Consider the following 26,170-nt stretch of genomic DNA (forward strand, 5'->3'; position numbering starts at 1 on the left):
AAAATGTAAACTAAAATTTCATCAATTGTTCTAATTTTTTTATCAAACCCGAATGATGATAAAAAATTGCATGAGACTGATTGCATCAGATTGATTGGTAAGAACGGATATTGTTCGAGAGATTTAGAGAATATATTTATAGTGATCTCAAAAAGTATAACCTAAAAAAACCTAACCTCAAATTTTTGAAAGATCTGAAGAAATAAATTGGGCACATGAAAAATAAAATCATCATATGAATTTTTTTACAAATGAAAAATATCAAAAATCATCAAAAAATAAATATTCAATAATTTCAAAATAAATTTTCGTCGAATAAAAAAATAAATTTTTAGGAAATAAACGGAAAAAAATTATGTATTTGTAAAATGGCGATCTATCGATTGAAATCGTAACTTTTTTTTTAATCTCACCCTCCCCCTTAACTTCAAACAACATTAATGAATGACGCCTGATATTTCCTCTGAATACAATTCCCACAGTTTTCCATTGTCGAAAAACGTCAGTGTCGTGAGACGAATGAAAGTGATAAATAAAATATTCCCTTGAAAAGAAACCTCATCTCACACAAAAAAGAGAAAACGGTAGCGTGTCGTATTGTGTTTTCCTGGATTTCCTAGCAAAAGTGTCGTGATTTGAGGTCGTAGCCACATCGTTATTAGTTGTTATCTGCCGTGCGGGCGATTATTCTTGCGATACGGCAACTTGTGCGATACGCCAATCGTGGAAATCGGTCGAAATAATAAAAATTATTGAAATGCCTTTACATGGCATTGCGAGAAATTTGACGACGAGCCACAACAAATTTTAAAGTTCCGCTTGAATTTTACCTTCAAATGTGCAATAATACGCGTCGCGAGTGTGAAAAAATACAAAAAATCAAACAAATAAACGAGAAACGGAGAAAAATGTGAAAAATTCTCGATTTTTTTGACAGCAATTATTTCTCTCGCAATAACCTAGGAAAACAAAAAGTTACAAAATTACGCAAAAAATCACAAAATTCGAGGCAAAACCATGGGAGGCTGCATCGGAATCAACCGAAACTCGGACAACGATGTGGATAACTCGTCAATTAACGTTTCAAGACAGACCACAGGTGGGTAAGGCACGCACAACAACAACAAACAGCATCATCATCATCATCGATATTGTGCCTCGTCTCGCACACGAAGCGTGTAGTGCGTTGTACAAAAGTGTATCGAATTTTAAAGTCGCCGTGATTCAATTGTTACCGCGTCGTCAGAGAATCTCAAATACCGCGGAAAAAGAAAAAGTGTGTGGTCGATGATTTTTTTACGACTGAGTGAATGAACTTGATTGAATAATTTATGACAACCAATAATTTTAATTGTTTTCTCAGCCGAGACGACGGCGATCGACCCAGTTTTGTTCCTTCTTTCATCTGCCATCTATTCCGCTCGTGAATAGTAAATAAATATTTGCCGAGCAAATTGACCATAAATCATGAAAGTTAATTATTTAACGCGTTCTTAATTGCCGCACCGGGCAAAAAGTGACCATTCAAAGTAGACATTCTGTCACCACCTGGCTGCACTGATTTCAAAATGCATGAAAATAAAAAAAAAATCGTGTCATTAACTATAACAAAAGAGCAAAGATAACGTCGCGTCGAATTAAGTGCAACAAGGTTTTTCAACATTTTTCACACACACTCGAGTGGCAGGTTGAATCAATAAAATTTGAAGAGATTTCTTTCATTGAGGAAGGTAGTAGAGCGTATTTTAAAAAGATTTTTTTTTTCCAAAAAAAAGTTTTATTTTTTATTTTAAAGATTTCATCAATTTTTTATAGAAAATTTAATTCAAGGTCAAGATTCTACATTTTTTTTACGAAATAATTATTTTGAAAAAAATATTTTTATGCATTTAGGCCGCTCCAAATTTTTTTCTATGTTTTTGTCCCCTGCCGAAAATCCAATGGGGCAAAATAAAAAAAAAATTGAAAATTTCATCAAAAATTACCAATTTTTGGTGTATTTTCATAATTTTTCAAGAAATTTCTCAGAAAATTTTTCAATTTTTAGTAATTTTTGTATTCAAAATCGTATTTCGACATAAAATTTTCTTTAAAAAATAATTTTCATAAAAAATTATTGAATTTTTTTTTTTAAAGTTTTGACAGTTATTTTTATGATATTTATTTTTTCAATTTAAATTAAAATTTTTTAAAATCAATTTTAAATACACAAATATCATAGTAAAAAACTCTAAACAACAAAAATTTGGCATTTTGTATGAAAATAAGTATTTCAAATTTTTTTTATTTTTTTTGTCCCCCCCCCCATTTTTATTTCAAAAATTTTGGACAAAACTATTGAGTTTCATTTGGATCGGCCTAAGTGCAATTTTTTTTTCGAAAATCACAAATTTCGAATAATTAATAAAAAAAAAAATAAAAAATTAATTAAATTTTATTCTAATTTTTTTTAAATTTAATCAAAAATGACTAAATTTGTTAAAAAATATACAAATAATAAATATAAAAAATTTCTAATTTATACTTTCTAAATTTATAAATTTTTAAACTTTTTAGAAAAATTAGGTATAGATTTTTGAGAAAAAAAAAATTAAATTATCAAAAATATTTTTTTTGATTTTCTCAAAAATTAAATACATCAATATTTTCTAATAAAAAAGAAAAATTTTCTAAAAAGAAAGAGAAAAAATTTCTCTTAAACTTGATAGAAATTTTTATTTTTGTGTTTTTGTCAAATTAAAAAGTTCAAATTGAACTTATTTACTTTTTAGAAAAATTTACAGAGTCGAAATATTAAATAAATTATTTATTTGTTAAATAAAAAATTTTGTAACATTTCTAAATAGTTAAAAAATTTACAAAAAAAAAATGTTACAAAATTTTTAATTTAACAAATAATTAATTTATTTAATATTTCGACTTTATAATTTTTTCTAAAAATAAGTTCAATTCAAACTTTCTGATTTGACAAAGGAGACAAAAATAGAAATTTCTATCAAGTTTGAGAGGAAAAAGTTTAGAAAAAGTAAAAAAAAATATAATTTACTAAAAATCTTATTCCATTTTATTTATTTATTTTTTTTATTTTATTTTATTTTTTTGAAAATGTAAATTGATTAAATATTTTGAAATTATAACAAAAAAAAATATTGAGATGATATACATTTTTTATTAGATGGCAATTGAAGTTTTTTGTATTAAGTCAAGTTAAGCTGAGAAACAATTTTAAAACTAAAAAAAATGACAAAATATGAAAATAATTATGGAAATTTTAAAAGTATGTCGCAAAAGGTCTAAGACGTGGAAAAATAGTTACAAAGTTAATTTTTTGTCAAAATAAAAAATAAATATTATAAAATTATCGACGGGTAGAACGAAGTTACGGGCCCACTTTTTCTTTTATAAAAAATTACTTTTTTGACAAATTTCCAAAATTTTAAAGAATTATTTCTCACGAAAATTATTTAAAAATTAAATTTTCTTTAATTTTTTCCAAGTTTTTTTCTAAGATTCAAAAATTCCTTCTTGAACAGACCAACCGAAAAAACGCTTCGCACGTCATTCGTAATGCCCTTTGAGTCGCGCACAGTGAAATCATTACACCGCAGTAGCTGCGACAATAAAAAATAATAACAACAATATTCTAATGTATTTTATTTTTCTCTCTATCTATTTTTGTTATCTATCTAATTACATCATCATCATCATAACCTGACAATGAATTGTGTGCCGCATACGACGGTGCATGACATTTACACAGAGCTTCCTACTATCAGAAAAACGCACACGAAGCACTTGTTTGTCTACATTTTTTTTTTCAGAATTGCCGTCCTCGTCCTCATGTGTGTAATATTTTTTCCTGAAATGCAAAAGCGAGGCATTAATTTGATTATCGATTTTCACGTGTTTCTGTGTGTGGAATTATTTTTATTCATGAGGCGCTACCGAACAAAAGACAGAGAAAAAGTAGGACAAAGTGGTGTCGATAAATGAAAATTCAAGAAATTTTCTAGTCGTTAATGACCATGAAGAGTTAGCAAGCAGGAAAAGTACACGAGGAAAACTTATCGGGCGTCTTATCAGATGTTTTGGGGAACTTTTTATCTTATCGCAGAGTGGTTTCCGTTGCGTAATCTGTGTTTTGACGATGTTGTTTTGTCTTGTTTGCACGTAGTGACAATTAATTTTTTATTGTTTTTCGTGAAATTAAATACTCAGGTCCTACCTCAACAGAGAGGGAAACAATAAAAGTTCATTTTTGAGTTCAAGGTTGAGTTAATGAGACAATTTTTGGGCTATTTATGAATGGATTGTTAAAAATTTCATGGTTTTTGGTTCACGATAAATGATTTAAATATGTGACAAATTAAATAATCGTTAAAAAGCTATTTGGGAAATTTAAATCTGCGGCGGTTTGAGAATTTTTGTACCGTTTGAAATGTTATTACGTCAATTCAATTTAATTATTTTTTTATTGTTGGAAATAATTTTTTTTAAAGAATCTTTTAATGACCGAAACTTTGAAATTTTTTTTTTTTTATAAAAGCAGTTTGAAGACTTTTTTGCCCCAGATCACTTCAATTTAATTTTAGAATTTATCAAATTTTGAAGTTAAAAATAAAAAAAAATATTATGAAAAAATTTTGCTCTAAAATCTTTGCTGATTTGTCAAATTTATCACAAAAAAAAAATAATTTTTGCACTAATTTGAACAAAATTTAACTTTTTTTATTTAAGCCGTTCAAATTTACTTAAAACTTTCTGTAAAAAAAATTAAAATTGTTGATTTTAGATTTTTTTATTATAAACAAATCATCGAATTAATTTATTTAGATATTTGAAAAAAAAAAATAAATTTTATTTTAAAAAAATAATAATTAATATTTTTTCACGTTTTTTACAGTTTTTTTAAATTTGTTGAATAATTTTTATAATTTTTATAAATTAATTTAAAATTTTTTATTATTTAAAAAATAACTTTTATTTTTAATCTTAAATAATATTTAAAACTGAACTGAAAAATTTAACTTTTATTTTTTATTCAATGATAAATAATTTTTTAAGACAGTATTCAAAACTTAATTAGTTTTTGAACAATTATACCTTATTTTTTTTTATTTTGAGAGAAATTTTTAAAAAGAATTCTTAACCTTTTTTTTAAAGTTTTTAAAAAAAAGATATTTTTTTGAGAATATTAAAGTAAATCTTCAACAGATAAAAATTATGTTAAGGATTTCTACTCAAATTAAATAAAAAAACAATAATTAATTTAAAATGAAGAAATTTAGAGCTTATTCAAATTTATCAATAAAAAATTCGTGAAAACCAAAAAAAAAATTAAAACAGGACCGAAAAATTTTTTAAAAAATGTAAATCATTAAGAAAAAATTTTTAAAAAGGTTTTATCGTAAATTAAGCTTAACAATAATTATTTTTCGATTATTTTAATTTTTTTAAAAAATTGTTGGCCCTGTTTTAAGTTTTTTTTTTATTTTTATTTAATTTTTCATGAATTTTTTATTAAAAAAATTTAATATATACTTGGATACTTTTTTTCATATTGAATTGTTTTTCATTTTTTTAAATTTAATTTAACTCAATAATAATTTAACAGAATAAAGATTTTAAAAAACCTTATTTTTTTTTTGTACAAATTTTTAAAAAATTTCAAGAATTCTTGATAAAAATTTATCTCAAAAACAAAAAAAAATATATACAAAAAATTTTCTTAACCCACTCGAGTGCATAAAAGACCTTGAAAATCCTCATCTTCATTAATTATGTACAAACTTAACCTACTTTCCTGCAATTTACTGACATTTTCCTGTCAGCATTCGCGTCAAATCATCTGTTTTCCTCAAACCAGTTGAATTACGTCAAAAAATTTAATCATTTTAGCCGCATACGGAGCCATAGACAGCTGACTCGGCATCAGTTACTGCGATAATTATCTCCGTTTATTGTTGTAAATGACTGGATTTAGACGTAAAAGAAGCAATTTACGCGACACAATGTCATCAAATTTGACGCCAGTCACATGTTAATCTCTTTTTTTCACACCCAACTCCGAAAAAAGTCACAAAAGCTTCAAGTTTCGAATAGAATTAATTTCGTTATATGGAAATCGTCAAGACGCGAGTTTGTAATTCATTAATGCGCTTGTAATGTGTTTACTGAATGCCGTTGGCGTGAATTTTAATGTGATTAGTTAGTTAATGAGGTGCGTCGTCGTCATAAGAAATTTATTCTCGGAACTGTGGGAAGGGGTTAAGACGTCAAAAACGACCTTTTAATGATTTTTTTCTACGATTTTTCATTGCAGCTCCTTTACCAAACTCTGGTCAGCAACGAAAAAATCATCCACTGTGCCATGAAACCATAAGATGGAAATCCGATGTTCCTTTAACCGAAGGTCAATTAAGAAGTAAACGTGATGAATTTTGGGATACGGCGCCCGCTTTCGATGGTCGGAAGGAGATTTGGTGAGAATTTCATCTAAAATTAAAAAAAAAAATTGTAAAAAATTACAAAAATTGTTTTTAGGGATGCCCTGAGAGCAGCAACGGTTGCCGCAGAGGCATTAGATTTTGTATTAGCTCAAGCAATTTTAGATGGCGCAAATATTTCCGTACCAAATGGGTATCTGACGGAATGTTACGACGAATTAGGGACACAATACAAAGTGCCGATTTATTGTCTGTCGTACCCGATTAACATAGTGAAGGAAGACAATGGACGAGATTCGCCAGCGGAATTTTCAGAACCGATTGATGGAGGTGAGTTATTTGAAAAAAAAAAAATTATTTTAGGCGAAAATTGTAAAAAATACCGTTTTTAAAGAAAAATTGTCAATTTTAAGATAAGTTGGTTTCTTCAATATTTTTTTTTAAAATTTTAAGATTCAAAATTTATCAAAAAATTTTTTGATGTTTTTGTCCAATATCAAATAAATTTTAGCGAAAATGGGTTCAAAAATTTATTTTAAAAACAAATTTTAAAAAATCTGAGAATGTTTCGTTTTCTTTTGAAAAAAATAAAAATTATTTTATTTAACAATTTTTGAATTTTTTTTCTGAATGAATAATTTAAAATAATTTAATAATTTAAAATTTTATAGATTTTGACTAATTTAAATGAAATTTTCACCATTTAAAAATAAAAAAAATCGTGGTGAAAAAAATTAAAAATTAATTGATTTTTTCTGTATGTAACTTTACTGATTACTGCAAATAATTTTAATTAAAAAAATTTTTTAAATTAAAAATTTAATTTTTTATCGTATGAAATTTTCAAAAAAAAAAATCAATTGATTGCAATGTTTAATTTTTTTTTGAATTAAAAAAAATATTTTAAAAAATATTCAAAAAATATGAAAAAATATTCAAAAAATTAAAAAATATTACTTGAGAAAATCCTTTTAGAAGACATTTTTGTCAATTAATAATTTTTTTATCAAATGCCTCAAAAAAATTTTTTTTGTGGATTCGAACAAATTTATTGAGTTTTATTCAAAGAGCCCCAAATTTTTATTCAAACATCGAAAAAAACATCAAATAATTTTTGAATGATTTTTCACTAAAAAAAATTTTTTTATAAAATTAAGGCCGTTCTAAATTTTTTCCGATGTTTTTGTCCCAAAACATTTTTTTCAAAATGGGGGGGGCAAAATAAAAAAAAAAGTTTTGAAATACTGTTTCATACAAAATGCCAAAATTTTAACAAATTTTGGTCTTTCATGAATATTTTAGATGTTTTTATTGTATCTACATTGAGATTCGATGATTTAAAATTGATCTAAAAGTATTTTAAGTTAAAAATTTTAACAAAAAAATTTCATAAAAAAAACCATCAAAAATTTTTGAAAAAGAATTTTTAGAAAATATTTTTAGAGAAGAAAATTCATGTAAGATCTCGATTTTCAACACAAAAATTCTTAAAAATTTAAAATATTTTAAAAAATTTTGTAAAATTCCTCGAAAAAGCAAGGAAAAGGACCTCAAAATGGTCAATTTTGATGAAATTTTTAACTTTTTTTTTATTTTGCCCCATTGAATTTTCGGCCTTTGAAATGGGGCAATAAAAAAATAAAATAAAAAAATAATCAAATTTAAATAGAGGTAAAAAATTAATTCAAAATTAAATTTTAGGAGCGGAAATTGTATTAAAACTAAGACTTTCCTCAACTCTAACTGACGTCAAGTTGTCAGTGTACTCAAAAGACACCGTGGGCCAGTGCAAAAAGAAGCTACAAGTAAGAATTATATTTAATTTTTCTCCTAAAAATATTTCTAAATAAATTTTGCTATTTATTTTCAAGGCGCAAGAGAACGTCGATGCCTTCGCACAACGATGGTTCTACAGTGGCAAGCTACTAGGTGATAAAATGCCAATCGAAGACGCTCACATCCAACCGGGCTACATTGTCCAAGTTATTGTAAATACAGAAAAACAGGGAATTGTTAGCTAGCCAATGGCCAAAATTAACTTAAAAGCCTATCGTAACGCGTTGCCGCACAGCAGCAGCATGCAAAGTCTCCTCATGATGGACGACCGACAGCAAAATCAGCAAGAAATGAACCAATTATTTAATATTACCATGTTGTTAGGACGTAAGAATAATAATCGTAATAATAATAACGCGACAAGTGATGACGGCGATGATCGACAGCAGCAAGAGCGTTACAACAACAACAACAACAACAATGACGACGACAAATTTAGTAGAATAGAGAAAAAAATTGAAAATAATTTGACATATATTAGTATTAATGTGGATAATACGGAAACTGGTTCCATTGTCAATTACAGTGGCATCATGGAAAATTGTACATTTTTTGATATTGAAGATGATGATGAACTTGTGACACTCAATGCATGAAACTCTTGAAGAGATTTTTAGAATTAAAATTTTAGTTTAATTTTCTTTTTCACACAAATTTATGACAATGTACTCATGAAAATTTTTTAAAAAACGAAAAGAACTTCCTCTAATTTTATAACAAACAAAAAATATCACAAAATAATGGATTTTAAATCGTGTCTGTTAACTTTTGCATTTAACTTGCTCAGAAAAATGAATTAATAAAAATAAATGGAACTGAACAAGAGTTGCACTGCCGATTGTCTCACATGAAAAAAGTGCTCACGTAAGAAATTTTTACAAAAGTACAACGCAAAATCAAATTAAAAGTCTTAAAAATTAAGAAAATTGTTCCTACTTAAAATTTTCAAAAATATTTATAATTTTTCAGTTTTTCTAAATTATTACAAAAAAAAATAAATATTAATAATTTTTTTTAAATTCAAAATTAATTTAAAATCTAAATTAAATTTAAAAATTTCAATAAAATAAAATTCAATAAAAAATATTTTTTTGATTCAAAAATATTTTAAAAAAATGTTTTTAAAATTTTAAAATATTTTTTAAATTTGCAAATATTTAAAAAAAAAATATTTTTTAAATTTAAAAATAATTTTTAAAAAATGTCATTTTTTAATTTTAAAAATAATTTTTGAAAATATTATAAAAAAAAATATTTTTCAAAAATGTTCGACCCAGAATAAAAAAAAATTTAAGCGATTTAAAATTATTTTAAAATCTAATTTAGAAAAAATTCTTAAATAATTTTTTATTTTGAAATTTGTCTAAATCAAAAAATTTCAGAGCATAATTTTCGTTTGACTAAAGTACCGTGAAAGCAACCAAGTCTCAATTTTACCATAGATAGGTCCTAAAGTCCTATAGACTTAGACATTAAAAAAATCATAGTGGATCATAGTTAGTGCCTTTTATAAATATTTGCATAAAATTGAAGCACAAACGAGTGTTTTTCGTGTGTGGAACATAAATGTGCGTTTTTATTTTAATTTCTCATAAACAATTGAAATATCCCATAAAAATACAAAGATATTTCCGAAGCACGTGTTTGATGTTTCCCAATATAAAATCATAAAAAACTCACAGATTTCTAGATGTATAAATGTTTGACAGGAGTGCCTCGGTTTTTTTTTCAATTAAGAATATTTTACTGGCCAGCACAATCAATTTTTTATCTTTTTGTACTTAAATTCACTTTATTTACAATTTTTTACAATAAATAACCAAAAAAACACTTAAAATATATATTTATATTAATTCATGATTTATAGGCCCGTTTATCTTTTGTATCAATATTAATGTATAATTTCACTCTTTTTTTATTGAATATTACATAAAGACATGATGAATTGTATACTTATATAAATATTTAGTTTTTTTTTAATAAGAGACGTTTATTTAGAAAATCAAAGATATGTTACTTATTTTATAATTTAAAAGCAAGAAAACTAATAATTTACCATAATTTTATAGTTGTAAGATAAAGTATGACTTGCTGATAATTACCTGAGATTATCTGATTATCTTTGAGAAAGAAAAGAAAAAAAAATGACAAGAAAAATGTAAATAATTTGATTATTTTTTGATAAATTTGACGTGTATTCTAAACAAAAACTCTTATTTTCAATTTAAAATTAGAAGTTATTTGAAATTATGTAATACAAAAAAATAAAAAAAAATTGTTTTAAGACAGAAAATTAATGCAAATTGTTTTTTATCAAATGAATCATGGTAATTTCATTTATTTTATTAAATTTAATTAATTTCAATTGATTTCTAATACATTTTAGATGTCTCCTGTTGTGATATTTCCAAATAGGTAGTTGGAATAAAAATACTTACTTTCAGGGGCGGATCCTCAGAGCTATCAGGGCAAATAAAATCTTCTTTTTTGTCAACTTTTGGATCTTTTGTCGAGGCTAAATATTGGTTATATATTTTATCGTTTATCATGCATTTTTCCACCAAGCAACGAATCAAACTAATTGTGCGTTACGTGTCCCAAAACTCGCTGCAATATTTTGGAAAAATTCTGAACCGCGGAAGACCATCGACATCGTCAAGTGCTTCGAGTTGTGACATCGCTTCATCATCATCATCATCATCATCATCATTATCGATCGCTGACAACATCCCCGACCCAGAATCCCCCCACAACACGCCAATCCCAACAGATCTCGATCCATTTCGCGTGGATTTTCTCCAAAAAATGCGATGATTCTTCACCGAAAAAGGGCTTCTTACGGATGATGTGGAGTTGGAATGTTGCATCGCTCAATTGGAAGGTAAAGTAATTGTCTCCTTTGTGTGTCCTCAATGCAAGGAGACAATCCATCCGTACTTTGCCTTCCAAAGAGGCAAATATTTCATCTCGACATCATCCGTCACACGGCATGTGAATAGAAAACATTAAATTAAAATAAAAAAAATCTGTTCTAATTTTTATTTTGTTTCCTATGGGCGAAAAAAGGGTCAGATTCACAGACATGGAAAAAGTTTATTTTTTATTAAAATTATATTTACCCCTAGATAATGAAAAAAATCCTCAATTCCTCAAAATGTCAATTTTATACATTTTTTAAGCAATTTTTTGTTTTAACAAATTATATTTTTTAAATCATAATATTTCCCAATTTTTTTCTCTTAAATATTCAAATTTTTTTTATGATTTTTGTAAATTTCCCGGGAACGAGGTCCCGCACTTTTTCCATGACCGCAGATGATCCTTTAAGAGGATTTTTATGAAAAAAAAAACATAGCAAAGCCTTACAAAAAACGAAAAAAAATTGAAATGAAAAAATGAAATAAAAAAATAAAATATTGTGGTATATTTCGGTTTATTCTGGTATATCATGGTATAAAGGTATACTATTTATGATATACCAAATGGATATCCCATATTTAGCCTCGTCTTTTGTAGATTTTCTGATGAAAAGGGTAATTTTATTTTAAAGTTGAATTGAATTTTTTTTTTAGAATTTTTCATGAACTTTTTTGAGATTTTTTTTTAATATAAATTTTCAGAATTTCTTTCTTTTTTTAAGTTTGAAATAATTTAATTTAATTTATAGAATTTTATTACATGATTTAATTTTATTTCATGATGTCATTTCTTTTCATGATTTCATTTCATTTCTTTCTAATTCAATTTTTTTTCACAAAATTTTTTTTTTTCCACAAAAAAATAGTAGCCTTTGAAAAAAAAGAGAAAAAAAAACGGAAAAAATCTTTAGTCGGCAAGAGGATGGCGAAGGAGACTGTGCAAAATATTTTACCCAAACAATATTATTGAAAAATCTTTATATTTAATCTATTTAATTAAATTTTGTCGTGTTTAGTAGGCAATGAAACCTTTTTCAAAATTATCTAAAATATTTTTTTATTTAAAAGGGCTGATCCAGTAGGCATAATGTTTTCAAAATTATCTAAAATATTTTTTTATTTAAAAGGGCTGATCCAGAGGATCATAATGTTCTAAAAAATAAAGAGAAAAAAAAACAAAGAGACCTAAATATTACCAAAAAAAAAGACTTCTATTGATTTGTCTCCCTCTTTAAGAGATCTCTAAAAACCTCTTGATCCGCCCCTGCTTAAATGTTTATACGTCAAAAAATATCAAAGCCTACTTAGATATTTTTCTGCGTCCTATATAGAAATTTTTTTCTTTCAAATTCTTAGATGAACCTAATTTAGAATAAAAATCTTCTTCAAACATTTCTTCAAATTACGTAATATTTCTTCCCAAAACTGAAGCCATAAATCTGTTAAAACCGCAATAGCATCCTCAATTAATTCACACCTGGCCGAAAAAGGGTTGAGCAATAAATTTCACTTTCATTGAGAATATATAATTTTTTTTAAATTAAATTTAATGTCCGAAAAGCTGACACAAAAAGTAAAATAAAACCGACATATTCAGAGCAATCACCTCAAAATTAAGTAACAGACAGTTTTTTTTTCTCGTACAGTACTTACATTATTATTTAATATTTTATATGTTAAAACAAGAATGACCTTGTAATTATTTCGAGAAAGAGAAACAAAACCTGATCTGCATTGAACAACGTCGTCGTTCGTCGTCAACACATGTGATTTTTAATGTCTTTTATTTTTTTTTCCTTTCTTTAATAGCTGTAAGTACAGCTTTCGTTACGTAGATGAATCGCAAGACCTATTACGGTAAACTCTCGGATGCCGGTTTTATGGGCTTTAATAACAATATTAAGCGGTAAAAATAAAAAAAAGTGCAATTTTTGCATTGCATATGTGCATCGTCGTGATTTTTTGGCAAGAAAAAAAAATTATTTTTGGTATATAAAGGAGAGAGTAATGATGGAAAAGTATCACAGAACCGTTTTGAATCTTCTCAAGTAAACATCAGCTGCAATCATTAAAATGGCATTCAAAGTAAGAATTCAAAAAAAAAGTCTTTCACAGGAAAATTTTCTAATAATTTTTTTTTCTAGTTCTTCGTCATCTTGGCATTAGCTGCTCTCGCTGCTGCCGGTCCCCTTGATTTTCATCATCATCACGAAGATGAGCATCATGCTCCAGCTCACTATGAATTCAAATATGATGTGCACGATAGCCATACCGGAGACATCAAGTCGCAACACGAAACACGCCACGACGACAAAGTCGAGGGACACTACACCTTAGTTGAGCCTGATGGTCATCGTCGTACCGTTCACTACACCGCCAACGATCATGATGGCTTCAACGCTAAGGTTGACCGTGAATATGTCGGCGGAGAACAACATCATATCCCCAGAATTGCTCCTAAATACCCTTCCTTCCACGATGATCACGATATCCGCAGTAAAATAATTTATAATTAGTAACTTTCGATCTTTCTTTATTTGTTATGTTGGCTAGTAAAAAATTGTTATTAAAAAAATATCTGAAATTGTACAAAAAATTATTGATTTTTTATTCATTAAGAACCCATCAAGAGTTTTACAAAAACTTCAAATATTTGAATTTTTTAAAATTTTTCCATACTTCACTTCTGAATATAAAAAAAAAATCTTCGAGATTTTTTTTTGCCTTTTTTGTCAAAAAAATATTTGCCTAAGACTAAAAAATTTATAAAAATGTTTAAAAAACTAAGCAAACTCGATTTAAAAAATTAAAGTTTTTAATTTTTTTTTTAATTTTTACAAGTTATTTGCCATTTTAAGGGTTCTAAGCAACAATGCTTATTCCTAAAAGTCTCAATTTTTTTTCAATACAAAAAAAATAATGAGTCAATGTAATTTTTTTAACTTGCAGCTTCCGGTAAATTTTTTTTGTGCACAAAATAGGCAACGAACTTTGTTACAAATCTTTCGATTGATTCATTAACATGAAATGTTTTTTTTTAATTTGACCTTGTAATTATTTTGGTTTCATAATTTCTAATGCATTTTATTTTCATCAAATAATTTTCTAAAAATTTTATTTTAATTTATTTTTTAATTTTTTTTCTTTTCAGGCGAATAAATTTAATATATCCATTTTTTGTCTCCCCCTCCTCGGATTTTGTCGAAAAAATTCAGGGGAAAAATAAAAATTAAATATAAAATACAAATATTTTTGACATATTTTGGAATTTTTATATTAAAAAATCATGAAAAATTACTGTTTATGGTAAAATTATACAAAATACTAAAGAAATTTGCTTAATTACGACATTTTCTATTGAAATGTTGAAAAAACATTTTTTTGAAAGTCACGTGACCAAAATTATTTTTTTTCAAAAATTTTTATTTTGGGAGATTTTGTTTGATTTTTCTTTACTTTTAAGTTCAAATTTTAAAATAATATAAACTAAAATTAAATAAATGTTAAGAATCAACGTTTAACGTCTAAAAACGTTAAAAAATTACAAACAAAAAATTCAAAAATATTTATTTTTTTTTATTTCCCCCCCCCCCTCGAGAAAATCCTCATGGGACAAAAAATGAAAATATTAAATTTATTCGCCTTATTTGATTTTTAACCATGAAAGCCATAAAAGAAAAAAAATATTTAACTAAATTCTTTTTAATTTTTTTTAACGATTTTTTTAAAGGATTTAATGACAATATGGTTGTAACTTCCGATGATAAATGCTCTTAAAAAATTAAGAAAATTAAAAAAATAAAATTCATTGCATATAGTATGCAAAAAAGAGCAAAAAATATTTTTGTTGTAAAAAAATTTTCGACGGGTAGAACGAAAACTACGGGTCCCATAGTTTTGATATAAATGCTTTAAATATAATAAAAAAAATAAATAAATAGCATTCTTTTAGAAAGTTAATATTTTTTAAAATTCGGATTTTTTTCTATTTTCTTTTTCGGATTAAAAAATATTAAGACATAATTTTTAAATTCGTTTATTCAGTACACTAAAAAATCACAATTAACTATAGAAATTCATCTAAAACGTGAATTAAATCATTTAATAGTGATATTCAGCTCCGTGGGTCTTGACAACGACGTGCGAGTGTCCATCATCATGATGTCCGTAAGATTTGTAAACTGGGGCAGCTTCAACTTTAGTGTAAACTGGGGCAGCTTCATACTTTGTGTAAACTGGGGCAGATTCATAAACTTTGTGGACTGGGGCAGGAGCAACGTACTTGACGTGTTTGGGGGCTTCGTAGTGGGCTCCGACGTATTCGCGCTCAACCTTGGCTTGGAATCCGTTGTGTTTGTCGGCGGTGTAGTGAACGACACGACGATGACCATCGGCATCGATCAAGGTGTAGTGTCCCTCGACTTGGTCTCCATGACGGGTTTCCTTCTGGCTCTTGATGTCGCCAGTGTGATCGTCATGCACGGCATACTCGAAGGTGTATTCGGCGGGGGCATGATGCTCCTCATCGAGATGGAGCTCGTGGATGCCAGCAGCGGCGACGGCAACGAGGGCAAACAAGGCGAAATATTTGAAGGCCATTTTTGGGTAAGTTTGACTTATTTTTTTGTTACGTTGTAAGTGAACGAGAGCAAGAAACTGAATGATAATTTTCGACAATGGCACGGGTCCTTTTATAGGAGAAAAAGTGTAAAACATAAATTTGAATAGCTGAACGCAACATGAACGTACACGAGCAGTGCATTGTAAAGTTATTAGTAAAGGTTAATAAAATTGTTACACGCTGAAATTATGTACTCACAAAATATAACAACAAAATTGTGTGTAACGATAATTAAATAAATACCGGCAAAAGCACCTTGAATATGAATTATTTTCACTCTTACTAATTTTTTTTAAAAGGGGTCAATCTGTCACTACCTTATTGTCGACTATTGCAACTATCACCAAAATTATTTATCATGCATAGCTAATTAATAAGCCACCTAAATTTATTTGTGTTGTTAAGAAAAGGTCACCGTAAATTTTTTCGGTTCAAAAAATTTTAACAATTCAATTATAATTATTTTTTTTGTTGTATTTCAATTATTAAGAATTTAATTAATTTCAAGTATTTTTTTATTATAAGGTAATAATTTTTATTTAAATTTAATTATTAAGTTATTAAATATTTTTAATATTTTATTCTTTAAGAAAAGATTATAATTAAGCCATTGTAAAATATTTTTTTTTAATAAAAGAAAGTCCTTGATTTTTCTGCATTTTCGCCATTAATGCACTTAATTGGTACATGTTAAAATATTTAATATCAAAAATTAAAATTGTCATGCACTAAAAAACCACAAAATAAGTAAATATTAAAATAATTATTAGTGTACTTTTACTTTTATAGAATATACATAAAACGACTCTCGTAAAACTTTTCTTACGCACACGCCCGAGAAAAATTAATGTGAAACACGGTTTTGCAATAAAAATTATCAAAGTATGTTTTGTTGCGTATGGTCAGGTACTTTAGCGATTTAATATGTAAAAAAACCTTTTCATATAAAAGGACCCGTGCCATTGTCGAAAATTATCATTCAGTTTCTTGCTCTCGTTCACTTACAACGTAACAAAAAAATAAGTCAAACTTACCCAAAAATGGCCTTCAAATATTTCGCCTTGTTTGCCCTCGTTGCCGTCGCCGCTGCTGGCATCCACGAGCTCCATCTCGATGAGGAGCATCATGCCCCCGCCGAATACACTTTCGAGTATGCCGTGCATGACGATCACACTGGCGACATCAAGAGCCAGAAGGAAACCCGTCATGGAGACCAAGTCGAGGGACACTACACCTTGATCGATGCCGATGGTCATCGTCGTGTCGTTCACTACACCGCCGACAAACACAACGGATTCCAAGCCAAGGTTGAGCGCGAATACGTCGGAGCCCACTACGAAGCCCCCAAACAAGTCAAGTACGTTGCTCCTGCCCCAGTCCACAAAGTTTATGAATCTGCCCCAGTTTACACAAAGTATGAAGCTGCCCCAGTTTACACTAAAGTTGAAGCTGCCCCAGTTTACAAATCTTACGGACATCATGATGATGGACACTCGCACGTCGTTGTCAAGACCCACGGAGCTGAATATCACTATTAAGCGACTATTTTGTTGATTTTCCATGTTTTAGACGAATTTTTTGTTGTTAAATAGTTAATAAATGATATTTAAAAATTATTTTATTTTTAATTTAAAATTTTATCAAGAAAAGCCTGAAAAGAAGTAATTTTTCACCCTTCCTCTTAGATTTGTTTTTTGAGATTTCAACTTAGAAAGTTTTAACATTAAAAATTTAAACTCAATGGATATAAATATAATTCAAGAAATTAAATTCAAATTAATGAAAAATTTTCAAAAAAATATATATTTATAAAATTTTAGTATTAATTTAAATGAAAATTCTAATTTGTAAATAGGTACCTTAATTTTTTATGAAGTTTCAGTCAAAAACTCTTATTTTACGTTTATTTTACACAAATTAATAGAAATGAGTTTAAAATAATTATTTATTAAAATATAAGAAATAATCTAGACCTAAAAATAATGGAAAAATTAAAAAATCAAAAATTTTGCGAAAATTTTCCATGGTTTGTATTTTTTTTTAAATCACAGTATAGAATAAAAAAAATATTTTAAAAATGTCCTTTAATTCAGTACAAATTTTCTTTGAAAATTTCTGGTAAAAATTTAAGATTTCGAAAAATTTGAAGTGTTCAAAAAAATTATTATAAATAAAACTTATTAAATAAATTAAATTAATTAAAATTTATTTTTAAATATTTTTAAGGCCGCTCCAAATTTTTTTTGAACTTTTTGTCCCATGCCCCATTTCAAAAGCCGAAAATCCAATGGAGCAAAATAAAAAAAAAGTTTAAAATATCATCAAAATGACCGTTTTCTGGCCTATTTTTATGATTTTCAAGAAAATTTCAAAAAATTTTTTTAAAAATTTATTTTTTTTAAATTTTAGTTTTGAAAATTATATTTTTACAAGAATTTTCTTCTCTAAAAATATTTTTTCAAAAATCAGTTTTTAAATTTTTTTTTATGAAAAATTATTTTTCAATTTTTTAGTTGAATTACTCTGAAATCAATTTTAAATAAGAAATTCTCAATGTAGGTAGATACATTAAAAACAACGAAAATATTGATAAATGACCAAAAATTATATAATTTTTTTCATTTTGTATGAAAAAGTATTTCAATTTTTTTTTTGGCCCTCCCCATTTTGAAAAACAGAGTTTGGGACAAAAATTTCGAAAAAAATTTGGAGCGGCCTAAATTTTTATTTAATTTTTTTTAAATAAAAATATTTTTCAAATTAAAAATAATTTAAAAATATTTCTAAAGAAAAAATAATAGAATTTTCATAAAATGACAAAAAAAAAATTAAATAAATTTTAATCACTAAAATTGAAAAAAATTTTTTTATTCAACATAATTCAATTATATTTATTTATTTTTTTTATGTATGAAAATAAAATTGAGAGACAGAAAGATTGTTCTATACACAAAAGAAAGGTACAACAGCAAAAATAATAATTTGTCTAAGGAAGTGAGTTGTGTTTGATGATGATGATGATGGTTATCTTAAAGATATAAATAATATGATGTGTGATGTTATTGTCTTCTTCTCATTTCAAAAAATCTACTTTTTCTCTATTTTTTTTAGTAGACAGTTTTGACGCCATGAGCATCGATGGAGACGGTAGCAGCTCCGTGCGAGATAATTTTGGCGGGAGCAGCGATAACTTTGTGAGCAATTGCTGGGGCAACGTAATGATGGATTGGCGCAGCAACGATGGCTTTGTGGGCAATTGGAGCCAAGGCGATTTTGTGGACTGGTTGAACGAGTTTGACGGCTCCCTTGGCGGGTTCGCGACTAACAACAGCTTGGAAACCGTCTTTTTCGTTGGCAGTGTAGGTAACAAGACGACGATAACCATCAGCTGTAAAAAATTTATTTTTTAAGAAAATTTATGGGAAAAAAAAAGAATTTTTTAAGTTACCATCAATCAAGCTGTAATGTCCTTGAACGTCATCGCCGTTGCGTGATTCCTCTTGATCTTTAATGTCGCCGGTGGTGTCATCGTGCACGGAATACGAGAAAGTGTAGTGCGCCGGTGCATCTAATTCAACGTGTTTTACGAGTGTCTTCAACACTGGCGCGTGTTGGTAGATAACGGGGACAGCGTATGTTGCAGCAACAAGTGCAAAAATTGTGACAAGCTGAAAAAAATTGATTAATTTGATCAATTAATATTAATTATAAAACAATTAATTTAAAATTATTTTTTAATTTAATTTAAATATTCACATAAATTAAATTTTAAATCAATTAAATGTGAATTTAATAAAAAATTAATTTAAAAAAATTTAAATTAATTTTTTAAATTAATTTTTTAATCATTTAATTTTTTATATTATTTTTTTTACCAAATTTATATTTTTTTAATGAATTTAAAAATTTTTTTTTTTGTTTAAATTTATAAAAATCAGAATTTTAATTAATAAAAAATCATTTAAATTATTAAAAAATTATTATCTATTAAATTTAATTTTTTAATAATTTTTATTTTTAATAATTTATTATATTATTTATTAAAATTATTTTTAATAATTTTATAAATAATTTGAAAATTTAATCTTTTCCTAAACTATAAAAATTAATTAATTGTTTTTTCAGAGTGAAAAATTAAACTAATTAAATAATTTATTTAAAAAAATAATTAATATAATTATTGTGTCATTAAATATATTTTTTTTAAATTTTAATGGTATTTTTAAATGACTCAATTCATTTAAAAAATTATTTTTTAATTTTAAAATAATTTTTTTATTCCTTTAATTTTTTTGCACTAAATGTCTTTGTAATCTTACCTTCAAAGACATTTTTAATGAAGAAAAAATTTGTCTCTTTTTTTTGTTTCTTGAGATTAGAACTTAATTCTTGCGTTGCCGATACTTGAGTGATAATTTTGTTAGTTGCACCTTGGATATTTATACCAAAAAACTAACGATTGCGAGGACTTGCATTCTATCGATGCAACCGTTTGCACCCCCTATCGCTTGCTGCACTTTGTGCAAGAGTTGTTGTCCCCACCACACACACTAAAATCGCACATTTTGCTCACAAAAATGCAACTTGTTACAGCAAACCCCAACTTATTAGTTTCTCGAAAACGAGTGCAAATGTTAGTCGATTTTTTTTTAAAAAGTGCAAAAAATTTTAAATTTAGATAAATAAATATAGCAGAAAAAAATCGTTCACATGCAGCAAATTCATGGCAAAATGCGTTACACACGACGACGACGAACGAGTTCACCCTTTCACGCAAAGACACCAATTTTTTTTAAGCCGCTGCATTTGTCTGGAACATTTGTCTGTCTGATAAAATAATTTTTTTGATTTGACCTGAAATACAACTTTTTTTAGTCAATGTCAGGTTTGTGCAATACACACGAAAAAAAAAATATGAATTGCTAACAAGTAAGCAATGATTGTGCGCGAATGATAAATAAATGTAATTTTTTGCTTTTCAATTAGTCTTTCGATATGGGTAATTGGTTAATTGGTGAGTTAATTATTACAAGTAAGCGCGAGAAATGTGAAAGGCATGAAAAAATGCCATTTTTGGTGATGTTAGATTTTTTTTTTTGCAATTTTTCTTCCCATAACTCTTTAGCGCAGTGAAAACAAAGTCGCAGCATGACACTCTTTCACAACAATATCATTCTGTGAAACATAAAAATTCAATAAATGACTTTTTAAGACACTTACAAGCATTCCGTCTGTTCATTAAAGTAGATATAATAATTAAAAGATTGCAGTAACCAACACCACAGAAACGCATGGATATTTTTTTTTTTCGTAATTAAACTCGCGTAATTGACAAATCTCTTTCTTTAAAAATATAAAAAAAATCACTTTAACGAGATCAAAATAATAATAATAAAAATTATTATGTGGTGCAAATTGAAATGTTTCATTAGTAACTTATACATTTCGCACATGTGTTACTTAAAAACTTAAACATTTCATGTCAAATGAGATAAAAATATGTTATTAAAAGTCTATTCAATTCAAATCACATTTTTGCTTGGATTTTTTTCTCCTTTTTTGATAGACTTGAAATTAAGTTGACTTTATCGGTTTTTATGATGAAAACAGACAAAAAATTAAGCAAGGAAAAAAAATTCAGTGTTAAAAGTAACAAATTGCGGTTAGATATGTGAGCGCAAAGGAACACATTCACTAAATGGAATAAGTAAATGGCTTGAAAGAAATAAAATTTAAAGTCATGCAGGTTCACGAGGCTAAATATTTATGTCATTCTTGATAACCCTTTGAATGATTGTTTACTGAGCAAGGACATGTTGATTTTTTGATTAAGAAAATAAATGGGAAAAAATTTAAAGTCAAAACGTTGGACATGCGTTTTGATTGATTTCGCATGTGTTTAATGGGCAGTTATGCGGTAGTTAACGACAGTTCGTGAGTTGAAAAAAAATAAACTTACTGTATTTACTGATACTTAATGTAACATAATATTAACTTCTCCAGTATAAAATCGAACTTATTGCCAAAGTATAAGAAACTCTTAAAAATTATGAACTTTTGTTCTTATGATACTTCTAGAATATATTCTATATTTTTGTGTCGGATTAGAAGGAATATTTTCAAAAAAAGTTGATGTTCAAATGAACCCAACTAAATTTTTAGAATGATATTTTTTACCAAAAAATTTTAAACTTTAATAACTTGACCGAAATTCTACAAAAAGCTTAAAATCAAATAAGTTCATTAATTATAAATTGAAATGAAAATAAAATTAGAATCTTTATGAGCAAAGGATTCTAATCAATCAAAAAAGATATATATGTTCTGTTTATATTTTTAAATTGAAAACTAATATTGATATACACAATAGGATCTTGAGATCCGCGGTGGAGCCATCCATATCTATCTAATCTTGACATTTAGCAGTGCCGTACCTTAAAAAGTTATTCCTGTTAAAAGGGCCTGAATTTTTTCAAACATTTGTTAACAAAAAAATTATAAAATAGATAGAAAAAATGAATAAATTTGAGCACATTTGATCAATAGAATTTTCCATTTATAAAAAAAGACAACCTACTTTAAAAATGTTAAGGGTCTTATTATAACTTAAAAATTGAATAAAGAGTTTTTATATCTTGATAGTTGTAATTTAATTGTTGTAGCGGTTTATGATAAATTAAGTCTTATTTGGCAAAATTTTGTTCTTGGAATCTCCGATGATCTTTGAACAGAATCTTTAGTTCAAAATCTGTGAGGATCTTTTCATTATCAGTATAAAATTTGAATACTTTGTATTAACTTTTGAATAACGGACTAGTTCTGTCTCCTACTGTCTCTTGTGAAATAATCAATCCCCATAAACATTCTCGGAGATAGCTGTTGAGTACGACATTTAGTGAAAAAGTTTGCATAAGTGTTATTTTATCCAATTTGATCTTGTAGTTTTTGTTGAAATTCATTGTCTTTTCAATAGGATTTTAATTTTCGTCAAGTTTTTTCATAACTTCAATTTGAAAAAATTGGTCTGCTACATATTAGTCCTTGATGTTGCAAGACAATCACACTGCATAATTTATATTTCTTAATTTTTAAGTTAATGTAAGAAAGCCTCATAGAATTAAAAATCATTTTACTTTCTTCCTTTGTGAGTGATTTATAAGCAAATAATCGCCCATTAAAGCTGAAATTATAAAAAAATTCTATTAAAAAATAAATTTGTAAGTTTTGATGTTCCAAAAATAGATTAATTTACAAAATGTCCAAAAGTTTATTTTGTCCTTCGAAAAATTCTTAGAACCGTAAAACACAAAAAAATAATTCCCCTTCACTGATAAATTCTTTTCACGCCCATATATTTAAATTATTTTTACTTTGTTAATTTAAATAAAATCCTTTTTTAGTTTTTTTTTATAAATCACCAACTGACCACTAATTGACAAGACTTTGACACTAAAAAAATGCAGAATTTATTAAAGGCCATTTCACATTATCTGCGTCATGTTAACCATATTTTACTATCTCTCAAATTCGTGTCTTGCCAATTTTTACCTCAACATGGCATAATAAGAACAATATCACACGACAAAAATTTAAATTTTTTTAGCGACAAAAAGCAATTTTATTATAAAAATAAGTAACCTTGATTCATTTCTCTTGAAAGGGCGTGCGGCAATGCAAACGTATTAAATTCAAAGTGCATTTACAGGTTTTTATTTTTTTTTTTGTAGGTCAAACTTTTTTTGTGGTACACAGGCGTGTTGCTGCCGTTGTGCGTGTTTCTAATGCACACAAACTCATTATCGATCTATTATTTCATCTTAACACTTGGCGCGCGATAATGATATGGCATTTATAGATTTTTTTACGAGTTCAATCAACTTCGCGATTTTTTTTTATTTGCACTGCACTGCTGCGTAAAAATGTGTATATTAATTATTTGGTAATCGTAATAAATTAACGTTATTATTTACATATTTCAATTTAAGTTAAGAAAAAAAAATAAAACCGGTAATTAGACATTTTTTTAAGTGTGCGTATTAAAAGTTGGACAACTTACAATATTTTTGAGACATTGTATCTCTCTTTCGCGCGCTCGTAAAGCATTTAAAACATCTGATTTGGAAAAAAGTGATACTTGTTTGTAAAGGCGTTGGATTTGTCACAACAGATATTTGGGCTAATTTGGATCGAATTGCATAAAAAATGCACAAATATTGAGCAAATTAAAATTAAGCTTGTTGTAGGAGTCTCGTGTCAAGTGCTAATTGATGTTATAATTATTGGCTTATTAAACAATTTAAACTTTTTTTTGTTTATTTGTTTTTTGTAATTTTTGAATAAAATCCTTGATTGAAAAATATTTTTACAGTGATTTGCATTGTCTTTGTGCTTTACAACAAAAATTATTCGGCGATAGTGAAAGGGAGACATGCCCAATGCTAAATGTACTTTTTGCCGGTAAATAAATGCAATTGTTGGTATTTCGTTATTTACTAATGTAAACTTACCATACCCGAAAAATTTGAATTTTTTTTTTCATATAAAAGGACCCGTGCCATTGTCGAAAATTATCATTCAGTTTCTTGCTCTCGTTCACTTACAACGTAACAAAAAAATAAGTCAAACTTACCCAAAAATGGCCTTCAAATATTTCGCCTTGTTTGCCCTCGTTGCCGTCGCCGCTGCTGGCATCCACGAGCTCCATCTCGATGAGGAGCATCATGCCCCCGCCGAATACACCTTCGAGTATGCCGTGCATGACGATCACACTGGCGACATCAAGAGCCAGAAGGAAACCCGTCATGGAGACCAAGTCGAGGGACACTACACCTTGATCGATGCCGATGGTCATCGTCGTGTCGTTCACTACACCGCCGACAAACACAACGGATTCCAAGCCAAGGTTGAGCGCGAATACGTCGGAGCCCACTACGAAGCCCCCAAACAAGTCAAGTACGTTGCTCCTGCCCCAGTCCACAAAGTTTATGAATCTGCCCCAGTTTACACAAAGTATGAAGCTGCCCCAGTTTACACTAAAGTTGAAGCTGCCCCAGTCTACAAATCTTACGGACATCATGATGATGGACACTCGCACGTCGTTGTCAAGACCCACGGAGCTGAATATCACTATTAATTGAACTAAGTTTGTTATTTTTTTTTAGTTAGTTAATGATTGTTATGTTGAGCATTGTGATTTAGTTTACGCACTAAATAAACATATTTAATCGAAAAAAAAAAAGTTTTTCGTTCATGAACTGGAATCAAATTAGCACAAACTTCACTCCTTTGCCCCCAAATAAAACTTAATGATGAATGAATGATTTAAATGTGTCACACATAGGTATATTGATTTCTATTTATAACGGGATACACTGTAAAAAATGAAAATTCTTATAGGTATATTTTTCTTTAGTTTCAATATTTATCAAATTTAATTTTTTATAAAGTTTTATTAATATTTTTTTAAATTTTTTTTAATTGAAAAAATTAAAAATTAATAATTTTAATTTTCAAAAATTATCAAGATAATTTATAAAAAGAATTATAAATTTTGAAAATTACATTCATTATTTTTTAAATTTTTCAATTAATAATTAATTAATATTATTTGATATAAATAATAGTTCAATTTTAAATTATTTAATTATTTTAATTTTTTTTTATTTTTTGAAATTTAAAAAAAATAAAATTTTCTTTGAATTATACAACAATTTTTTAAGAAAATTAATAAATTATTTTTCATTACGTTTTAGATTTTTTATATTTTAAAGATATTTATTTTTTCTATCAAAAATATCTATAAAAATAAAAAAAATCGATTAAATAATTACTTTTAATAAATATGTTCTCTTTTCAAAGATCAAGTTGAATTTATGAAAAAACAAAAAAAAAATAATAAAAATTTGAATTATCATTCTATTTTTAATTTTAAATTATTATTGTTTTTATTTAAATTATTTTTTTTTTAATTAAAAATTTAAACATTTAATTAAAAAATATTTTCATACTAAAGAAAGTTTATTAAAATCAATTAAAATTTATTAATTATTAAAATTTATTAAAATTTAAAAAATTTATTAAATTGAATAAATTAATTTGAATAAAAATAAATTTGAAAAAGAAAATTAATTAAAAAAAAATACTCAAAAATTAATAAAAATATTATATCAGGTATTTTATGAAACATTTTTTTAGAGAAGAAAATTCAAGTTGAAATGTGGTTTTCAAAACAAAAATAAAAATAATTGAAAATTTTTTATAAATTTTTTTGAAAATGTCTTGAAAAATTATAAAAATACAACAAAAAACGATCAATTTTGATGAATTTTTTTTTTATTTTGCCCCATTGG

General features: G+C 26.8%; 6 protein-coding genes across 6 annotated transcripts; 4 read left to right on the forward strand and 2 right to left on the reverse strand.

The window, feature by feature from the left end:
• Positions 1 to 584: 584 nt before the first annotated feature.
• LOC134835763 (ubiquitin domain-containing protein 1) lies at positions 585 to 9,266 on the forward strand. The gene is made up of 5 exons (XM_063850717.1): positions 585 to 1,099; positions 6,323 to 6,482; positions 6,544 to 6,776; positions 8,148 to 8,251; positions 8,318 to 9,266. Exons 1-5 carry the CDS (start codon positions 1,018 to 1,020, stop codon positions 8,465 to 8,467), a joined length of 729 nt encoding a protein of 242 aa, XP_063706787.1. The 5' UTR covers positions 585 to 1,017; the 3' UTR covers positions 8,468 to 9,266.
• Positions 9,267 to 13,273: 4,007 nt separating this feature from the next.
• Positions 13,274 to 13,716, forward strand: LOC134837595 (cuticle protein 7-like). Its single transcript, XM_063852978.1, has 2 exons — positions 13,274 to 13,285; positions 13,345 to 13,716. Exons 1-2 carry the CDS (start codon positions 13,274 to 13,276, stop codon positions 13,714 to 13,716), a joined length of 384 nt encoding a protein of 127 aa, XP_063709048.1.
• Positions 13,717 to 15,301: 1,585 nt separating this feature from the next.
• LOC134837596 (cuticle protein 7-like) lies at positions 15,302 to 15,799 on the reverse strand. Its single transcript, XM_063852979.1, has one exon. It carries the CDS (start codon positions 15,797 to 15,799, stop codon positions 15,302 to 15,304), a length of 498 nt encoding a protein of 165 aa, XP_063709049.1.
• A 1,062-nt stretch (positions 15,800 to 16,861) lies between these two features.
• Positions 16,862 to 17,359, forward strand: LOC134837597 (cuticle protein 7-like). Its single transcript, XM_063852980.1, has one exon. It carries the CDS (start codon positions 16,862 to 16,864, stop codon positions 17,357 to 17,359), a length of 498 nt encoding a protein of 165 aa, XP_063709050.1.
• Positions 17,360 to 18,928: 1,569 nt separating this feature from the next.
• LOC134837598 (larval cuticle protein A2B-like) lies at positions 18,929 to 20,152 on the reverse strand. The gene is made up of 3 exons (XM_063852981.1): positions 20,141 to 20,152; positions 19,270 to 19,489; positions 18,929 to 19,209 (listed from the first exon to the last, which is right to left on the reverse strand). The coding sequence occupies exons 1-3, from the start codon at positions 20,150 to 20,152 to the stop codon at positions 18,929 to 18,931; spliced, it is 513 nt and encodes a 170-aa protein (XP_063709051.1).
• Positions 20,153 to 24,456: 4,304 nt separating this feature from the next.
• LOC134837599 (cuticle protein 7-like) lies at positions 24,457 to 24,954 on the forward strand. Its single transcript, XM_063852982.1, has one exon. It carries the CDS (start codon positions 24,457 to 24,459, stop codon positions 24,952 to 24,954), a length of 498 nt encoding a protein of 165 aa, XP_063709052.1.
• Positions 24,955 to 26,170: the final 1,216 nt, after the last annotated feature.

Source organism: Culicoides brevitarsis, chromosome 1 (assembly GCF_036172545.1).
Source record: "Culicoides brevitarsis isolate CSIRO-B50_1 chromosome 1, AGI_CSIRO_Cbre_v1, whole genome shotgun sequence".
Classification (NCBI taxonomy): Eukaryota; Metazoa; Arthropoda; class Insecta; order Diptera; family Ceratopogonidae; genus Culicoides; species Culicoides brevitarsis.

Coding starts and splice junctions, on each gene's coding strand:
- LOC134835763 (XM_063850717.1), top strand. CDS start 1,018: ATGGGAGGCTGCATCGGAATCAACCGAAACTCGGACAACGATGTGGAT. Junction 1,100..6,322: donor CGTTTCAAGACAGACCACAG/GTGGGTAAGGCA, acceptor TTTTCATTGCAG/CTCCTTTACCAAACTCTGGT. Junction 6,483..6,543: donor GATGGTCGGAAGGAGATTTG/GTGAGAATTTCA, acceptor AATTGTTTTTAG/GGATGCCCTGAGAGCAGCAA.
- LOC134837596 (XM_063852979.1), bottom strand. CDS start 15,799: ATGGCCTTCAAATATTTCGCCTTGTTTGCCCTCGTTGCCGTCGCCGCT.
- LOC134837597 (XM_063852980.1), top strand. CDS start 16,862: ATGGCCTTCAAATATTTCGCCTTGTTTGCCCTCGTTGCCGTCGCCGCT.
- LOC134837598 (XM_063852981.1), bottom strand. Junction 19,210..19,269: donor ACATTACAGCTTGATTGATG/GTAACTTAAAAA, acceptor AATTTTTTACAG/CTGATGGTTATCGTCGTCTT.
- LOC134837599 (XM_063852982.1), top strand. CDS start 24,457: ATGGCCTTCAAATATTTCGCCTTGTTTGCCCTCGTTGCCGTCGCCGCT.